This window comes from Apus apus, chromosome 1, assembly GCF_020740795.1.
Source record: "Apus apus isolate bApuApu2 chromosome 1, bApuApu2.pri.cur, whole genome shotgun sequence".
NCBI classification, from domain to species: Eukaryota; Metazoa; Chordata; class Aves; order Apodiformes; family Apodidae; genus Apus; species Apus apus.
In genome coordinates this window covers 31242659-31261489 of record NC_067282.1, presented here as the reverse complement: position 1 = coordinate 31261489, position 18831 = coordinate 31242659, and the positions used below count along the sequence as shown (strand labels likewise).

At 38.9% G+C, this 18831-nt stretch overlaps 1 protein-coding gene across 4 annotated transcripts in view; it reads right to left on the bottom strand.

The window, feature by feature from the left end:
- ENOX1 (ecto-NOX disulfide-thiol exchanger 1) overlaps nucleotides 1-18831 on the bottom strand; it is a 367973-nt gene that overhangs the window by 63477 nt on the left and 285665 nt on the right. For all 4 annotated transcript variants that reach the window (XM_051631836.1, XM_051631825.1, XM_051631855.1 and 1 more), the window contains 2 exons: nucleotides 4215-4321; nucleotides 872-989 (listed from right to left, as the gene is read on the bottom strand). In XM_051631836.1, coding sequence (XP_051487796.1) covers nucleotides 872-989; nucleotides 4215-4321 — 225 coding nt within the window. The remainder of the gene's footprint in view (nucleotides 1-871; nucleotides 990-4214; nucleotides 4322-18831) is intronic.

The window sequence follows — 18831 nt, the reverse complement described above, 5'->3', positions numbered from 1 at the left end:
CAAAATTATCCTCATCATCAGACTCTCAGTTTCTTTCCATCTTGCTCTCTCCTTCTTTAATTCCTTAAAGGTCACTGCTGGCTGGTAGTTCCTGGTCATGCTTCAACTTCAGACTCTTCAAAATTACTTTCTGAAGATGAGCATCTGGACAAGTAAACTCTTGTTAGCTACTCACTTTATTAACCAATGTCAAAAAATCAAGCAAAGGGTCCATCCAGACTGTGTTACCTGTTAGTAACTCGGGTAGCTTCTGAGCCACCTTTCATGGTGTCCACTCTGGATAGCAGAGTATTTGTAGAAGGCTGAAAAAGTTGCTTTTCCTTCCACATGTTACAAGCACCCTTGTTCTTTCATGATACCCATCTAACGAGAGTCAAACTGATGCAGCATGCAGTACCATATTGTGAAATATGTAACCTTAAAAATTAATTCCACAGAACACACAGTAAAAAAAGGTGAGTGCATTTGCTAGAGAGCTTATACTTGACTATGCATTTGTTAAAAAGAAAGGTAAGGCTTAGAGAACATTGAATCTTAACTTCAGCTGGTCTCATAATAAGACACTGTTACAACCATGGAATGAGAGACTGTTACACAAGACTGCAAAGAGTGTGCTAAAGGACCATAATGCTTCCAGCCAGGGGCAGAACTGGAGAATTTTCATCATTATAGATCATAGCAAATGACAGACATCTCCTAGCAACAGCTTGCATCATTCAAATAACTAATTTATGAGGGTTTAAAATAAAATACTGTCTATTATAATCAGCTATTAGTATGTCATTCATCATATGTAAGTTTTTGTTTGCTTTTAAAAAAAAAAAACACAACAGTTGTATTTATACGACATTATAGAGAGATTTGGTTTTACCTGAATCATCTACTCTCAGCTTTTTACTGGGATTGTCACCACTGTCATCATCGGACATTTCCATCTCCTCTTCCCGGCGGATTCCCATGAGCTGTTCACTGTGAGCATTTCGGAGCTCCTAAAACCCAAAATGACCTTTTGTCAGTATTGCCTTCCATAAAGTCATTATGTACTACTTAGTATCTGTTTTTAATACTGCTCTGATTTTAATGATACATTGTAATAATGTTTATTTGTATATGAATATTTATAACAACAGTAGCACAGGGAATTCTTCCTGTGAAACAACAGAGTTTATCAAAGGTAACTCTCAGGGAAAACAAGGGAGAAAGTGAGTCTTCACGTCAAGTTATGTTTAGTTCCACTAAACATAGCAGAATGCTTTTATAGCAGGGATAATGCTTAAAATTTTGTATAAAGCAGACTGATACAGAGATTGTCAGCTTGCTTAAGGTATAGATAATTCTTGCTTCCTTCTGCTCCTTGAGGTGGAATTCATCCAGCCAAATACAGGTATCGACGTGAAACAAAGTCGTACTAACTGCACTCTGAAAGTGCTCAGTTCTCTCTGCTGGTGGTGAATGGAGCTGAGAGCAGCTGGTGGAGCTGGGGCACCCTATACTGTAGGTGCCTAAAGCTGGGCAAAGGCATCTTATCCAGATCACCTTGGATTTAAAAGACCCAGCCTGAAAAATCTCTGTATCTGGATCCAAAAGGAGCACGAGGGCAGACAGCAGGTTCTCTGGGCAACTGCTGCAAGGGCAGGCAGGCAGGGAGCCTGTGCACGTGTCACTAGGTAAATGATCAGCAGGCACACGGGCTTTGTGGGAGTCTAGACAGTCTTTGTTCTGGCAGAAAAGCTGGCGCGGGTGCAGCGGCTGGCTTTTTAATGGCAGCGCTGAGAAGATTGAGAGGACTCTATTTTGTCCTAATAATCCTGTCAGGTGTAACACGGGGATGCTGCACTGTGATTAGTGTAGGCCTTTTCAGCCTGCAGACAGCTAATTTTTCTGCTGACAAAGAGCCTAATTCCCAAAGAGGTGGTTTGAAATATTTGAAACAAGGAAGAATCTCACGGAAGGAGGAGACAGCACTGGAGAGTCCGACCACTGCTCCGTGCAATTAACAATAAGATGTCAGAGAGGGATTGGGTGGGAAAAGGGAAGGCGTTTCCCTTGGTTCATCGGCAGATCTCAAGTATTCCAATAAATGTCCATTAATCGCACCAAAAGCGAGGAGGGTAATTAGTGGGTGTTTTACATGAGAATTATTTTCAATTTTAAAAGAAGTGATTAAAAAGGTAAAATGTCAGCCAGCATCTCATGCAAACAGAGGCACCTCTGGAAGAAACTAGCAAGCTATTTCTTAATTCATTATTGGAAAAGGCCACCTGCACTTTTTCTTAGGGAAATATACCACATATATGACCAGACTCCAGCTTACATTTACTCCCTCTTTAGGGGATAAATGTCCTTGATGCATCGATGACTACACTACCAGCAAAGCCAATAAACTTCCACAGAGAATGTCTGTGGGTATGACTGTTTGGTTTGGGTGTGAGTTTCTAGAAAAGCTTTCTAAAATTCAGAAAAAAAAGGAAGGTGATCAGAAAATGAAACAAATTAGCATATAACGTCATGGTTAGAAAATACTATTTCAAACAAAGGTGCCATTTGGTACATTTTGATCATTCACATCTGAAAAGCAGGCATTTCTAAAATATATCAGTTCAGCAAGTGCCTTTGCATACTTTTGAGTTTTTTTGGTTGTCCTTTTCTTAGTAAAACATAAGGCAATCATATTTGAAAAGGCAATTAGTAAATTCACATTTCTGAAAAGTCCAACTCTTACACATTACAATTTATTAAAGATTCAAAAGCCAGCAAATGACTGACACACTATATCCCTTCACAGAAAGTTAGTTTAAAAAGGGATGGGCTTAATACAATCGAAATAAGCTACTAGCAAATCACATTTTCATACTTCTTTAAAAGATAAGAAAAATGCCAAACCCCAGCTTCCCAACTTTCAATTGAACAAAGGCTTTATCCACTACTTACATAAAATAATTGTGACAAAAATGCAAAATACAGTTTGTATCAATGAATTATGCTAACATTTTATTTTAAGTGTCCCATTATTGTGAAGTCATTTGGTATTCACCATAATAGCACCAATAATAAAGAATTAATTTGGTATTCATGTGGATGTTACATTTAGTGCCATTGGTATTCTACTGTAATTCAGCATTAGTTAATGGGCACTTAAAATGTTACCCAAATGATTTATATCACAGCACTTTAGTGTTTCTCAAACTAAGTGTACAACACTTATTTTACAAGTGTACTACAAAATAATTAAATAAGTGCACCTTACCTTCTAAAGTTTTTATTCTGAGACAGAGAAAAATAATTTAGAAGTCTGTGATGCTAACAATCAACGTACTGTACTACATGAAGGTAAACCAAGTGTATGTAAGTTGCACATATTTTATTTTTTTAAAAAAGGAAGAAGAAAGAAAACAAAGACAGGGGTACTTACTTTTTAAAATACAGGCTCATAGCGTATATACTGAATTAAAAACGAAAGCTGGATGACGAAAACACAGGATGAGGTCTAGTGCTTCCTTTGCTGCCACTTGCAGCAAGGGGAGTTAGAATCTCAATTCCTCTGCTCATGCTTATGACAGTCACACATGCATGGTCCCACATTGCTAACTCTGTGTGGTTGTATGATTACATTTATACTGGTTTCTTTACAAGCATAACACTTGGAATCAATACAAGCGTTGTGTCTACTTTTTAAAGATACACATAAAACAAATTCTGGACTTAAGATGCTTATATCATTACTTAGGAAAGAAATTCTCTATTTTATTTTCAGACAAAGTCATCTTATAATGACCATATGATGGCACAACAATTTAAAAAAAATTAAATCTGTGCTACAGAATACTTCTTTTAAAAACAGATCACGATGACTCCCAAGAAGATATTTTTCAGAAATAATTCTTAATTCTATCCTTAGTTGAAAATATTGTTCCTAATTTCACTACTTCAGTTCATTATTTTAGATAGTAAACATAATCCTCCAATGATTTCCCAAATCTTTCATGGAAATAAAAACACATTGCACTCTCAGTGTTATTTAATGACTGTTATCATAATGAGAGCAATGGGAGCAATTCATACTGTAGATGAGACCGTATAATGGCCATTTGATTAACAGCTAAAACAGTAGCCGTAAATGTTGCTGAATACACTATGTCCAGCTACAATCACACTCGTTCTGTGTCAATCCAGCTGTGAGATGATGGATAGAAAGTAATAATAAAATCACCAACCTCAGAATGCTTTCGCCAAATGTCTATGTTCTTTCGCTGGGCTTTCGAGAAATGGTCCCAAGCTTTTTGTCTGGTAGAAGCGTTGAAAACGGCGACAATCTGCTCAACTTTGGTGAACAAGGAAGTCAAACAAGACAAGCAATTTATGTTGTGATCACTATAGAGAAGCAAAGCAAAGACACTAGGAGTCTATGGATGATGTCATTACTGAAACAACATCATCAATATCCATCCAATGATGTGTCTTTTGTACTTACATTTTATAAATGTTGGAGATGTCTCCCTTCAAGTCTGTTTCCATAACTTTAGTCTACACAACTTATAACTATGTACCAAAAAGCAGGCATGCAGCTGCCTCCCAGTCATGTTTGCTACAACTGCACAGCCTCTGCCTGTCTGGCTATAGGTGTGTGACTACAGAAGTGACACTCGAGGCATAAACCTGACACGTGTTCCTCTCCAGGAGCTGGGTACAGATGAGCAGGCTTTACAAATGAAAGTGGGAAAGACAAGCAGGGTCTGCTGTGAAGGATGACTACTTGATAGCAGGAACTTGTCAGCACTTCTGAAGGGCTCAGCCATACACTAATGCTGCACTCTCTAGCTGCAGCTGCTGCTTCTCTTTAATTTTATGTAAACAGGCTCACCTGTGGTAGATCATTCTGTCATGTGTCCATGGCCTATGTATGTTTATGGAAATGAACAGTCACATTTTTGTGCACATAAGATGAAGAAGAGATGTGAAATGGGCTGCCCTCATTTAACTTTAATGAATTTGTTCTTAAGCCAGACATCAATATTTAGGACAATATCTAGGACAATTAAGATCCTTAAGTTTTTAGCTTTTCTCAGAAAGCTTTTCAGCAGCTTTTCTCCCAAACTCTTTTCTTTCTCTTTGCATCAGTTACAAGAAACATTATCCTTCCACAACTGTGACCTGCCTAGAAATAGTTTGGCCAAGATTAAGTTGTTTTGATCGCAGCACAGCTAACTGAAGGACCACCAAGAAATACAGATTTTCTACAAATGACCTGTGCTGTCCTCCTGAATGAGCAGCTGTGCTGCCCTATGAACTCAAACAAAAAAATGCTTCAATTCTGTGGGAAGGTTCTTGGCTATTTATCTGATTCCCAGGCTGAGACGATGTCCACTGTTTTGCAAAGCTACAGCTTGCAGCACCTTCCTCCCCACTCTTACTCTGAAACATGGTGGCAGAAGTGCTGTAATGCCCTCTGATCTGATCTCTCATTGACCTGATCAATGGCTGCTCTCTTTCTCCACTCAAGTAGCAAATGCAGAGGATCTTATTATACAGAAAAACCTATCTTTCCCAAAACAGTGAGCTCACCTATTAAGTCAGCTATGTATCTTTCACCTCTAGCTCTCATAAGCCAAACTCATTCACCTGACATTTCTTTTATTCCCTTTTACCACTGCTACAGGCTTCTTTCAGATTCAGGAAGACTGCAACATTTTCAGTCGCATATGGAAGGTTTTCTTTGCAATCATCAGAGTTGGTTAATTAACTCACAAAGCCATAGAAAATAAGTGTAATTAAAAAAAATTAATACTTGTATGTCATTTGTACTAAAGCTACTCATATGTAGTTTATACTAAAGCCTCAAAACTACTGTGAATATCTGATCTATTTGTGATCTATTCAAGTTTTAATATCAAATGTGATCATTTCAGACTATTAGAATATGCTTGGAGTTAAGGGTGGATGAATCAAGGAAGTTATGCTGTGTACATTTCTTAAATTAATTTGAAAAGAACGAAAATGTTAAAGTACTCTTTTATTATGTGTATAGAAACTTGGGCTAGAATTTAATTCCTATTGTTGTGTTGATGACCCAGGTGCTCAGAAAATCTTGCTTAATTAACAATCTGGTTTTAGTTTGCAAGTGGAAATTCAAGTAGAAAAGATTCAGAAAGATATGAGGAAGAGCTGGTTTGCCACTTTTCATTAATTGGTATTAATAAGACCATCCACATTTTGAAAAACATTTGAACTTTAAAGTGTTTAATTTCCATTCTGTGAACAGTTGCTAAGATTTATCAAAAGTCATTATCTGATCATTTCAGAAACTCTCCCCAATGGAAACAGAAGCTAGGAAGATGTCAAAGACTTTTTCTTGCATAACTGCAGTGAGCAGAAAAGGGATCTCCTTCACTTACCTAAATGTTAGGACTTAAAAAGCTAAAGGAGGTAGGATACTATGAATACAAGATGCTACAAATCAGGGCATTTAAAGTGACTTAGCTAGTGATAATAAAAAAGGGGAAATGTAGAAGGGAATATTAAATTAGTACCTATCAAAGACCAATGTTCCACTCCTCTGTATTCAAAGAAAGTGTATTTCAATGTACACAACAATCTAGGCTATGAAGTGTTACAAATACCCACAGGTAACACACAACCTAAAAGGTCTCCAAGCATTGCATTAAAGAGCAGTCAAGGCCATGGTTTGACAGTACAGGAAAGTGGCTTCACATATTTAGTACTGCATCAAAACCCTGCATTCATGTGGTATGAGATGGCAATCCAATATAAACCCGCTCTGCCAGATCACGTTTAGTCAATGTTGCATCAAGATGTGTTTGTTCTCTCACAGACACCCTGGAAGCCTAAAGCTGGTATAACTCCTGGGATCTTGGTAGTCAGTAGGCAAGAGATAATGCAGCCAACCCAGATCAGGATCAATCTTATGCAGGTGAACTATCCAGTCACACAGAACCCATAAGGATGGTAGGTGCATCCCAAAGGGGAAGCCAGGACAGTTTGTATCAGCTGAGAAACTCTCCAGTTAACTCACTTTCCCTCCATGTCTGGCTAAGATTAGGCCAAAGAGAAGTCCCAGATTTTGGGCTGATATCTGCAAAATGTGGGTGAAACAACTGCTCTCAGTCTCACTGCTGACCATGTTTTTCAGACAATTACCAGACCTCCAGAAAGTAACTTCCAAAATGAAGTAACAGAGCACACCTATCTCTAAGGAACCTTGAACTCTAGGATGCATTGTATTGTCAGCCATGACTGCTAAGTGGAATTATTAACATGAAATATTATGTGTCAAACATCTGTTACATCAAATTTTCATTGACCATATGCAAAGCTGCTTCCTTACAAACTTAGGTTTTAAAAATAATTGTTCTGAAAGGGTCCATACCATGTAATTTTTTTTTCCTGTTGATGTAACTTACAGAATGCCAATAACTGCATCTTTCCTAACAACGTATTCTGTGGCTGGTAATTCACGTGGCATGTTTCAGACAAAGGATTATTATTTAATTGTTTTTCTGCTGAGTTATAAATAAGAAGGCCCAAACAACCAGGCCTAGAGTGGTGCACAAGTGTCAATGTTTAACAAATGCAGTTTAGCTACAATGCACTTCACTAGAGGTGCCAGCTCATAGTAACCAGGATAAATGAAAGTTTAAACCTCAGTTTCTGTCGCCGTTTAACATGCTACCAGAATAGGATATTGTTACCAGCCATAAATGTAAAAACAACCAGAAAAAACAGGAAAATACAACAAAACCCCCTTAAACTATGCTTGCAGAAGCTTCATGAAAGATAGGATTAAAGGGAAAACTTGAATTATCTCCAGGGCAAGAGAGTATTTGACATGGGATATTTGAAAATGATACTAATAGAGAAAAACAGAAATAAATGAGAACCAAAGTATAGTCTCATTTGTAGATTTAGAGGTAGAGAGAACACTTTTACCCTCTGTTACATTTATCAAGCAGGCCATTTTAAATACATGATTGAGTAAGGGATGAAATTTCTCCTTGATTTCAGAAGACAAGAAGTAGTAAATTTTTCCTTTGCTTATTACATTATCAGCTGCCATGCATACATAATTATTTTTAATTAAGTGAATGCAAGAATAAAGTATAATAGCAACCAAATGTGTCATGATGCCTTATAATAAAAAAAACCCCAAACAACAACAAACAACAAAAAACCAAACAAAATAGAAACTGAAACACAATGTGATAAAATAAAACCAAAAGTATTTGCTGGCAGATCAAATAATCAGACTTCCTGTAGAATTTCACTTCAAATTCCACCAATTAGGGATCCAGGATGAAAAGGGCTTTGCACTAAATTACTGTAAGTGCAAGAGTAGAATATATGGCAACTCAGCTCAGAAAAATTCTGTAAGAGTGCGACAGTTGACATGCAGGGTAAAAGAAAAATTCCACCCATAAAATTACAGTGTAAAGGAAACTGTTACAGTAAATGTGTAACATGTTTTTAAAATACAGATTCACAGCAGAGGAAGGATATGGAGTTGGTGTGGTTTGGGTCAGCAGCCTTGTTGCTGAATTCTGAGTAAGCTGGAGTCTGCCAATCAATTTGGCTCCCAGCCCAGAAAACCAAGGAATTACAGTAGTCAAGGCTAGATGCTGTAAGTGAATGAATTAAGAGTCTCCAGGTCAGTGTTGGATAGGAGAGAGAATAATTTTGGCAATGGTCCTGAAAGGCATTTGGTGACATAATGCACAGAACTTAGCTTTAAGTCCCATGCTAAAATTGCATGTAGGCGAACGACATGTGACATCAATAAGAGACAGATTGCAGAGTAATGAAATAAACGTTCATCTGGGTGTGGTTTTTTTGTGGTTTTTTTGTTGGTATTATTGTTGTTGTTATTATTATTATTATTATTATTATTAATAATTAATTAATCTGAGCCAAAGCCTCAGTCTTTTGGTTATGATACTGTTTACTTTCATAAAAGAATTTGTTTGTCACACATTTACAGCTGAAAACCTGCAACCCCGCCCTGTTTCTCAATTCACATGCCACAGAGGGAGAAACAGATGCAATTGTCATTAACTTGCAGAGGAGGAAAACACTTAAAAGTTGGAAATAATACTCTGGAGAAGACTGCAGATAATGTAAGGGATGGTTTCTAAAGTAAAGCAAACTGCTACTCATCAACTGGATATATGTAAGCAAATGCCGTTACGGACTTGTATAACAAAGACATAGAGTTTGACAGCATCCTTGGTTGTTTGATTTTTTTTTTTGTTGGTTGTTGGGTTTGTTTGTTTGTTTGTTTTTGTGTGTTTGTTTTGTTTTGCTTTGGTGTCTTTTTGTGGGGGTGGGGTTTGTGTTTGTTTGTGTTGGATTTTTTTAATCAAAAAAAGCCACAAAAATCCCAGAAAAAATCCATGGGTACCAAAAAGAATGTGAATTGTAGCTGCAACTCCATCAGAGAACAGGAGGCTACTGTTTGGTTTGCTTGCTGTCTGTATGGCTGTAGGTTCCTTAAGACATAGTCTTAAGACATGACAAGACAAATGAGAAAACCAAAGGACTATTATATCCCCAAATTCCACCTTTTTGGACAGACCAAGAGGATGGTGCCTTCAGTGATTTATCTCCCAAATAATTTCTCTGTGTGGGAAGTCAGCTTGCAAGGCTGCCATTCCTCAACTTGCCCTACTGCCAAAACTACATCTGTACTAGTGATCAAAACCAGCCAGAGACCATTCTGTTTCCCTGAAGATAACTGGCACAACATGCTGAGTGTCCCTGCAAAAACAACTCTTCTCTCTCCCCCAAAAGATGGTTTTGGAGAAACTACGTGGCCTGCACTGAACCCTAAATTGTGCCCACATTTTGTGGGAAAATGCTATCTGGCCCAAAGCAACAACTTTTTCATGGTTGAACAGTATCAACAAGCCTGCCCCAGCTCAGCTTAATTTGCTCCTATAGACAGAGTTGGTGGGGTCATCTTTTACAAGCAGTTTCACCTTTTCTATTCTCATCTTGACGCAGGGGGCTCAGTGTTGCAGAGAGCCATTACAAGGCTCACCTGCAGAAGGATGTTTTCCTCTTCTGTCTACCCTGTCTCACCCAGTTGAATACTAGAAAGAATGAGAAACAAGTCAGTGTCCTATCTCTAAATGACTATGTTATACCTACATTTCCCTTTAGTTCTGCAGTGTTTGAGACCAGGAGGTGGCTAGTCTGGGTTGATGATGGATTCCCTTTCCTCTGCCTTCTGACTCAGCCTGGTCCTAGCCAACCTGCTTGTGTGGATTAAGAAGCCAATTGAATGTCAGTGGTCTACACCTGAGTGACAGAGGAAGAAACATTTTTTTCATAATACAATAAGCAGATTCTTCCACATAGATGAAGGACAAAATAAATAATACTTATACCACAGCACAAACTAGAATCCCTGATCCTGTAAAAAACATTGAACCTCAGTATCAGCAGCTGCTATTTTGCTTTCTTCTTCAGTTAAGACACTCCATGAGGAAGAGTGAAAGAAAGACACTGAAAACTCCTCTTTGTCAGGATTCATTCTGAAACCTGCACAGTAACGTGTCTCAGATATGTATATAAACAATTACTAGTTCTACAAATGGAAGAACATTCCTCGTTAAATTTTGAAATTAAAAAAAAATGATAAATGCACTCAGATTAGAGCCCAGTTTACCCTGCAAGGCATTGCTAGAAAATCTGTCTACAAAATAAGCTTTGAAAATCTTTTAGGTTGTGAAACGTGGTTTAATTTACAACAAAGAAACTGACAGCTTGGTGTAACAGCAAGTGCTGGCTCTGTGCCATGTGATAAATCACTTGGACTCAACAAGACCATTTCACCCCCATGTCATTTCTTAACAAACAGGAACTTAACATCAGGCCAGCACAACACAGTAGGGCAGGTACAGTACCTGCTCTTTTAATGCCACCATCTTATATTACAGAACAGATTTTAGGGACCTTGTGTTGACATCCAGAAACAAAAGTAAAATAAAAACCCACGCAATCCCCCACCTCCACCCCACTAACTCAAAGATGAAGTGAATGCTGCTTTCTTCATCGGCTTGACAAGATTATGAGCCATCCTCAACGTACTGCATTTAATTAGCTGCTCTCATTGTTATTTATGGCTAGGCAGACCTTTTTTTCAGTTCAGATTCAAAAATAGCAAAAGTAGGAACAACTATTTTTGTAAGCCTGGCTGAAAAAAGAACCCCAAGGGAACTCTGAGATGAAGGAATGTCATAAATGTGACTGAACTCTGGTTCAGGTCCCATTAAAGTGAAGCTCCTCTTTCTAAGTAATAATTGTCCAGGGATCTTGCATAGTAGAATGTTCCTAGGAGATCAAGAGGCCTATATTTGTTTCAGGCATTAATATGGTTTCTTTTACTGATGAAAAATAATAAAGTGGTGGATGAGGAGGCTTCAACAACCTTAACCTCTTCTGGCAATTAAATAAAAAAATCGCCTCACACATCTTATGTGGAATATTTATTTCTTCATTTGCTGCCATACCTTAAGTTCCCGTGCTTGGCATGGCTTGTCCCCTTCTCTCTTTGTTTACTGCCTCCAGTCTCATATTTCCCATCCACATTGTCCATGACTTTCCAAAACTCATTTCCTGCCCCCATAACATCTCTGTCATCATCACAAACTACACCATTTGGGACAAATCCAGTGATTTGACATGAAGCAAGACTAGTGCCTACTGAAGGTAGTAAGTATTTCAACCAGTCATAGGAACACAGGGTTATTCATAATAATACTTAATAGGTTTATTCATTCACTTATAAGCAGCTGGAACAGTTTTAGATGTGCAAGTCACATGATATGTCTGCACAGCCAACCCAGAAAATCTTTTGGGTGAAACCTCCATCTTTCCTTTCTTGCTCCAATGGCTTACTCTCATTCCTTCTTGTTCATGTTCATAAACCATTTACAGTTCAGCCCTGTGATGCATCAGGACCTTATCTCCATCCTTACTCAGCAAGGCAGCTCAAAACCAAGCACAGATTTCCACGTGATTCAAGCACATACTTCTCTGATACGAACCTTGCTTCATCATATAGGAAATACTGCAGGATTGAGGCAAGTGGCATTAGTTGTCAAAATAGGGCTTTAGACTGAAGTCTCTTGGGAGGCAGGGCTTTTATTTTGCTATAAAACATGCATATTTGATGGTCTATATAAAAAATAAAAATAACAGAAGAAGAGCTTCAGTTGAAATTCTGGCCACACTTAAATTGATAGCAAGATTTCTATTGACTGTAGGTGGAGTGAAGGCTACAGAAAATAGGATTAAGAAATTCAAAGAAAATGAAACACAAAGGAATAAGCTATCTGAAACAATACAGGTTGCAACTGCAAGGGGTTATACTACCAAAAAGTAAGGAGGAATTATAAGAATGCAAGAGAAAACAGAAATGGAGTCTTCCATCTCTATTTTCTGCTACTGCTGCAAGCATCCTAGATAGACAAGCTTTTGAGAATGTGTACGTAAGACAGAAAATGGGAGGACAAGTAAAGAACAGAGATACCCAGCTGAGCTTCAGTGGTCAAATTATCAGTACAGAAGCAAATAAGGAGCACATGGACTAAATGAGCTAATTAAAAGGGACTGGATGGATTATGGAGGTATTTTAGTTTTTTATTTTTTTTTTTTGGGGGTGTGTTTCTTTTTTTTCTTTGAGAAATATGCCAAGGTAGAAAGTAATAGTAGCAGCTAATGACATGAATTATTAATGGTTTTACTTGTATTATGGTGGCATTCTGTAACACCGACTGAGATCTGGCCAGCCCTGTAAAACCACCTTATATCACTCAATCTCTTTCACAAAGAGCTTAATGATGACCTAAAAATTGCTCAGAAAGTAAGCTTATATTTTTTAACTGCTCACTGGCAAAAGAAGGAAAGACTCTAAGACTGGACAATTAAAGAGCAGGAAAATCCTTTTAAAAAGTTGTTATTAATGCAGAGCAATTGAATGCATGAATGTGTAAAAAAAAGTCAGACTGCTAAAAGAATTTTAACCAGCATGCTTTCAAAATCTGTAATGAAACTGGCTTCAGTTTTAGTACTAGAAGAATATACTAAAAAGTGGAAGGATTATTACAAAAAAGGACTGCTGTATGTAATTTAAAGCAAATAAACTAGGAAGGTGATTTTAGTAATCACCATCGTATCAATGTAAATTCTACCTTCTCTAAAGTCACAGAGCAATTTTTGAAGTGAACTTGTAAGGAGAAAAACAAAATGGACCCCAGTCCTTTTTTGAAGAAAGCTCAAAAAGGATTTTAAACATTTTTTCTTCCTTTTTTAATATTAAAAATTCAGATTCTATCTGTGAAGGCACAGATAATGTTAAAACAGATTAAATCATATTGGGAGAGATCAGAGAATGAAAATGAACAAACCAGAGAAGAGGAGAATTTTATTCTATCTGTTGAGAATGCATTTTCTTTCAGAATTATTTAACTTCAATTTATTTTGGAGGCAGGGGGGGGAAGGGGAATTTCTACCAGATACCTACCAGCTATTTGAAAAAAACCCAAAAAGTCAGAGAACTCTAGTAGACCACTAAAGTTCTTCGGCAGGATGGGAGGAAAAACTCAAGGTGACAAACCTGAGCTTCCCATGGTGAGGGGAAATAGAGTCTTCTCCCCAAACCTTTGGTACTTCTCAGTGAACAGCCCTACTGAATCAGCTCAGAGATATCACGAACAAAGGGCTAAGCACACTTAGCAACAAGCTAAGCAGGTCAGTTTCATAAATTCACAATTCCACGGTTCATTTTGGTTTCGGGACTTCCTGAACGATGAGTATCTTTGTTTTTAGTTCTGTGTAAATTTTTTTTTTTTTTTCCATTTGTGGCAAAGGTACTCCAGTGACATAAAGAAAATCGTGCTTTGAAATGGATTGTAAGAACGGATTATGAGCAGTCCTTAGGAGAAGTATTTGGGGGTGCTGGTTGATAGGAAACTCAACATGAGTTGGCAATGTTCGTTTGCAACCCAGAAAGCCAACTCTGTCATGGGTTACATCAAAAGAAGCATGGCCAGCAGGTCAAGACAGGTGACTTTCCCCCTCTTCTCCACTCTCATGGGACCCCTTCCTTCTTTGAAAGGATTAATAATGCCACTTTTATCCACAGATATGAATCCTTGTGTTTTAAGACTTCATAAGGGGACAAAAAACTACAAGGTTTTGATCCCTGATCACAGCTAGAACTGTACGAAGAAAAAGATCCCAATATTTTATTTGTTAGTTAGCAGAAAAATCTATTTCATAATTTACAAATATTCCAGTAGTACTACTGAAGTTTGCATTTTGTCACTTATACATTATTTTAAACTTTGTAACAGTTTTGCTTTAACTGCTTGTTATGAGGCATGATATTTAGTAGCCGTAATGGAAAAAAAGTGATGTCAGTATGTAGCTTGTCCGTGAGGTACCCTGGAAATACCAGGATCACCTACTTGTGCATACTGGTCCTGTCTACTAAGTGATGGGGATTGCTACACTGGATTGTCACTGGCTTGCCTAAGCCAACAGGAGGGTTGTCACTTAGCTGTTAGGAATGAAATTCAGGATGACAACCTTTAAACATGTCTAAGTGATTTCAGAGAGTCTACATTCTGATTTAAAATATTGCTTAATGAGACTCAACGAGCTAATTACTGCTTGCCAGGGTAGGAGCACACTTTTTCCCCCTGGTGCCAGCTAACGCACAAAGGGATCCCAAGGTCATTCAGAACAAAATTTGCTTTCCAGCAACCTGAAGTCCACCAGGAGGTAAGGATACATCTGTGATCAACTACACCGGAATAAACTACTCTGGAGGTTTATACTCCAGAGTATAAACTTGCCCTGTAGGATGAACCATCTGTTCAACCACAACTTTTGCTCCACATTTTGACACTCAGGCCTTTTACTCAGGTTCTGAGACTCTGGTCATTATCTATAATCTGCTGTGAGGGGTTAAAGCTCAGGTGTCCTACAAAGTACAGTGGAAGGGCTTCACACTTGGGAATGCATATATGGCCACTGCCTTAACTAGCTGATGGACTCCGCATACTCAACCCCTATGTGGGGATGTGCTGTTCTCTGTTCAGTGCTGTGTCACTGGAGGCATGGAGACATCTCCCTCCACTTGGTGCAATTCTGGGTCAGGTGCACAAAAGCCAACTGTTGAACACCCTACGGAAGGACAATACTATCTTTCAGATCACCAGACCTCACCATTTAGACCATTCTAAAGGGGGAAAAGGGGAGGCTTAGATTTAGTTCCTGTGCTGGCATTCAAGGCATTTAATCATACCTTTCCAAAAGAGATGGACCTGATCTCTTTCTATGACAAGATGACCCATCTGGTCAATGAGGCTGTGGATGTTTTCTCCCTGGACTTCCCTAAGGCTTTGACACTGTCTCCAACAGCATTCTGATGAAAAAAAATGGCTGCTCATGGCTTGGATGGGTAAAACACTGGCTGGATGGGCGAGCCCAGAGAGTGGTGAATAGAGTTAAATCCAGCTGGTGGCCAGTCACAAGTGGTGCTCCCCAGGGCTCGGTAGTGGGAACACTTCTTTTTAACATCTTTATCAACTATCTTGGTGAAGGGATAGAATGCACCCCCAGTAAACTTGCAGACGACACCAAGTTGGGAGGGCATGTTGATCTGTCTGAGGGTAGGGAGGCTTTGCAGAAGGACCTGGACAGGCTGGATCAGTGGGCTGAGGCCAGTTGTATGAAATTTAAAAAGGCCAAGTATCAGGTCCTGCACTTGCATCACAACAGCCCCATGCAACACTACAGGCTTGCGGAAGAGTGGCTGGAAAGCTGGCCAGAGGAAAAGGACCTGGGAGTGCTGGTTGACAGCTGGCTGAACATGAGCCAGCAGTGTGCCCAGGTGGCCAAGAAGGCCAACAGCATCCTGGCCTACATCAGGAATAGTCAGCAGGACCAGGGAGGTGATTGGTCCTCTGTACTTGGCACTGGTGAGGCTACACCTCGAATATTGTGTTCAGCTTTGGGCACTTGAATACAGGAAAGACATCAAGGTGCTGGAGCGTCTCCAAAGACGGGCAACGAAGTTGGTGGAAGGTCCAGAGACAAGTCGTGTGAGGAGAGGCTGAGCAAACTGTGGCTATTTAGTCTGAAGAAAAAGGAGGCTGATGGGAGACCTCATTGCCCTCTACAACTACCTGAAAGAAGGTTGTAAAGAGGTAGGGACTGGTCTCTTCTCACAAGTAACTGATGATAGAACAAGAGGAAATGGCCTCAAGCTGCATCAGGGAAGGTTTAAACAAGACATTCAAAAGAATTTTTTCACTGAAAGGGCTGTCAGACATTGGAACATGCTGTCCAGGGAGCTGGTTGAATCACTGTCCCTGGATGAGTTTAAAAGTTATCTAGATGTGGAGCTTGGGAATATGGCTTAGTGCTGGACTTGGTAGAGTAGGTTTAATAGTTGGACTTGATGATCTTGAAGGTCTTTTCCAACCTAAGTGATTCTGTGATTGTCTTGATCACTAGGAACTGAAATTCCCTGAAGGCCAAGGAAAGAGCAAAACTGAAGGCTACCATGTAATAAGGAAGTAATTTGGCCAGGGAACACCATGTTAAAAATGACCCTCCCATTGTTGCCCCATGGGAACATGAAAAACTGATTCATGCATCCTGGTGGACACCTGGTACCTCAGTCCTTTGAAGATTCATCCATTAGTATCATAGACAGAAATTACCAAATAAGTGTCCCCAGCTGCTCAGTACCCAGTCATGGGGCACTTTGGATAATTACACCATGTATCTATCTACCTGCATACACTTCCACCCCATTTTTTGTCTGACTTTTGAGAAATCAAATTAATTTTTCAACATGGGATTTTGGATCTTCACTCATCAATAGGTACTTTTGAAAATGTTGTCAAGGGGCAGTCTGAGACCTCAATAAGAGGTAGATAACATTTACACTGCATGGAAGAGGAAAAAACTGCAGCTTTGGTGTAGTCTAAAAAACAGCCCAACATGGATGTCTCTAGGGCTTCCATTTTTCTTAAACATGAGGATCAACATCTATAAGCCTTAGGCTGAAAAGGTGGTTTGTGAGGAAATGAAACAGAGGTGCATGGAAAGACAGGGAGCAGTGTCACATGTAACTGCTGTGGAAGCAAAGCGGAAGAACTGAGAAATCAAACCGCAAAGACAAAACTATCCATAATCCTAGAAAACAATCCATATGCTAATCACAAATTCAAAACTAGGAAAATTAATTAATTTTAATAAAAAAGGAAATTGACGTTTTCATTTCTTTATCCTATAAGTAACTAAAAATGCATCATGACAAGGCTAAGATGCCTTGTAGGAGTTAAATTGGGGGCTGTAAATTGGTGGTGTGACAGCAATAACACACTTTCTTTCAGTGATCATCCTGGCACAAGTATCCTGGTCAGGTAATTAATTCACATGCTGTACACCTGACCCAAATTTTTAGGGGTAATCCACTTGGTAATCTTCTAAATACTTGCAAGCAGAAATTTGTAGCAGGGATTTCAATACCTGTACTCTTTAGTAGTTGGGCCATAAGATGAAATGTTCTGGCCATACTAATCCTCATTAATAAAGCATTTTATACTGAGACCCACATAGACTGTGTGTGTGTTCCAGTTGAGTGCTCTTTAAGCCCATTTTCTTAATGTATTTCTTCTTCATTCCCCATAATATTCACTGCTACAATGCTGAAATTTTTTGCTAACTCCAGGTTCTTCCCCTACATCCTTCTGTATCAAGACCGCACAAAATATGTGGCATTAGCCTGTTCTAAACAAGGCATGTAGAAGTTGGACATATGGCTCTGAGCTAGGTCCCCTGTGATTCCTCTATGGGCAGCAGAGAAAAAATGGCATCTCCAAGGGATTATTCATCTCACTGGAAGAGCACCAGGAGGTTGATCTGATGATTCATTCCCTGAAGATGCTTATTTTTTTCTGCTGACTGCAAAGAAAGCCCAGAATGGTCAGCTTGGAGTTAGACATCTGACTTAGTTCATGACAGAGGAACGCCACATGGTATTTTAAAAATACTGTAATATTTCTGTCAAATGGCCACACAGCTGCAGCATTACACTAGACTTTTGGTTCCTAACTGCAGAACACCACAAATGTTTTCTTGCCACTCTGCAGAATTTAATAGACCATATACACCTCTTTTGGACAGCTAGTATTTTCAAATTCTCTTCATAAAGCAAGTGACATATTGTAAATTATTATAACTGTGGGAAAACAATGGAAAAAGGTGCATGAAAAACATTCTTCAGATCAACCCAAATGCAAGAAAATTATTGAAAAAGAGAAGCTCATTACACAGTCTCCATGTTTAACAGTTCTAGGCATATAGATGTGTAAAGCAAAAATATAATCCATCTGTTCATAGTAAGTTTGCAGAGAATTTTAATTAGTCACATTAATGCTAATAATGGCCAATGTTTATGATGTTTATAAAATAACCTATGTGGAACATCTGGAAAGGTCATAAAATTTGTTCTTATAAAATCCGCAGAGAGTAATACCTTTCCCTGAGCCTGTTTTTTTGCTGACCTCGTCCTCCTAGGTCAGATCTGTCAGAAGGTCTCTTCTTCCAAGGCATTGCTGAGACTGTGGCACTCTGAAGCTCATGTTTTGAAGCCAGACCTATTTCTGCTTTTGTAAGTTCAGCATTCTGCACAATACAGGAACAAACCCGGTAGCCAAAACTGCAACTTTCCACCTGAAACCATGGGGATCTGTATTTCCAAGTGACAGATGTTCTACAACAGTTGGTGACAAACGG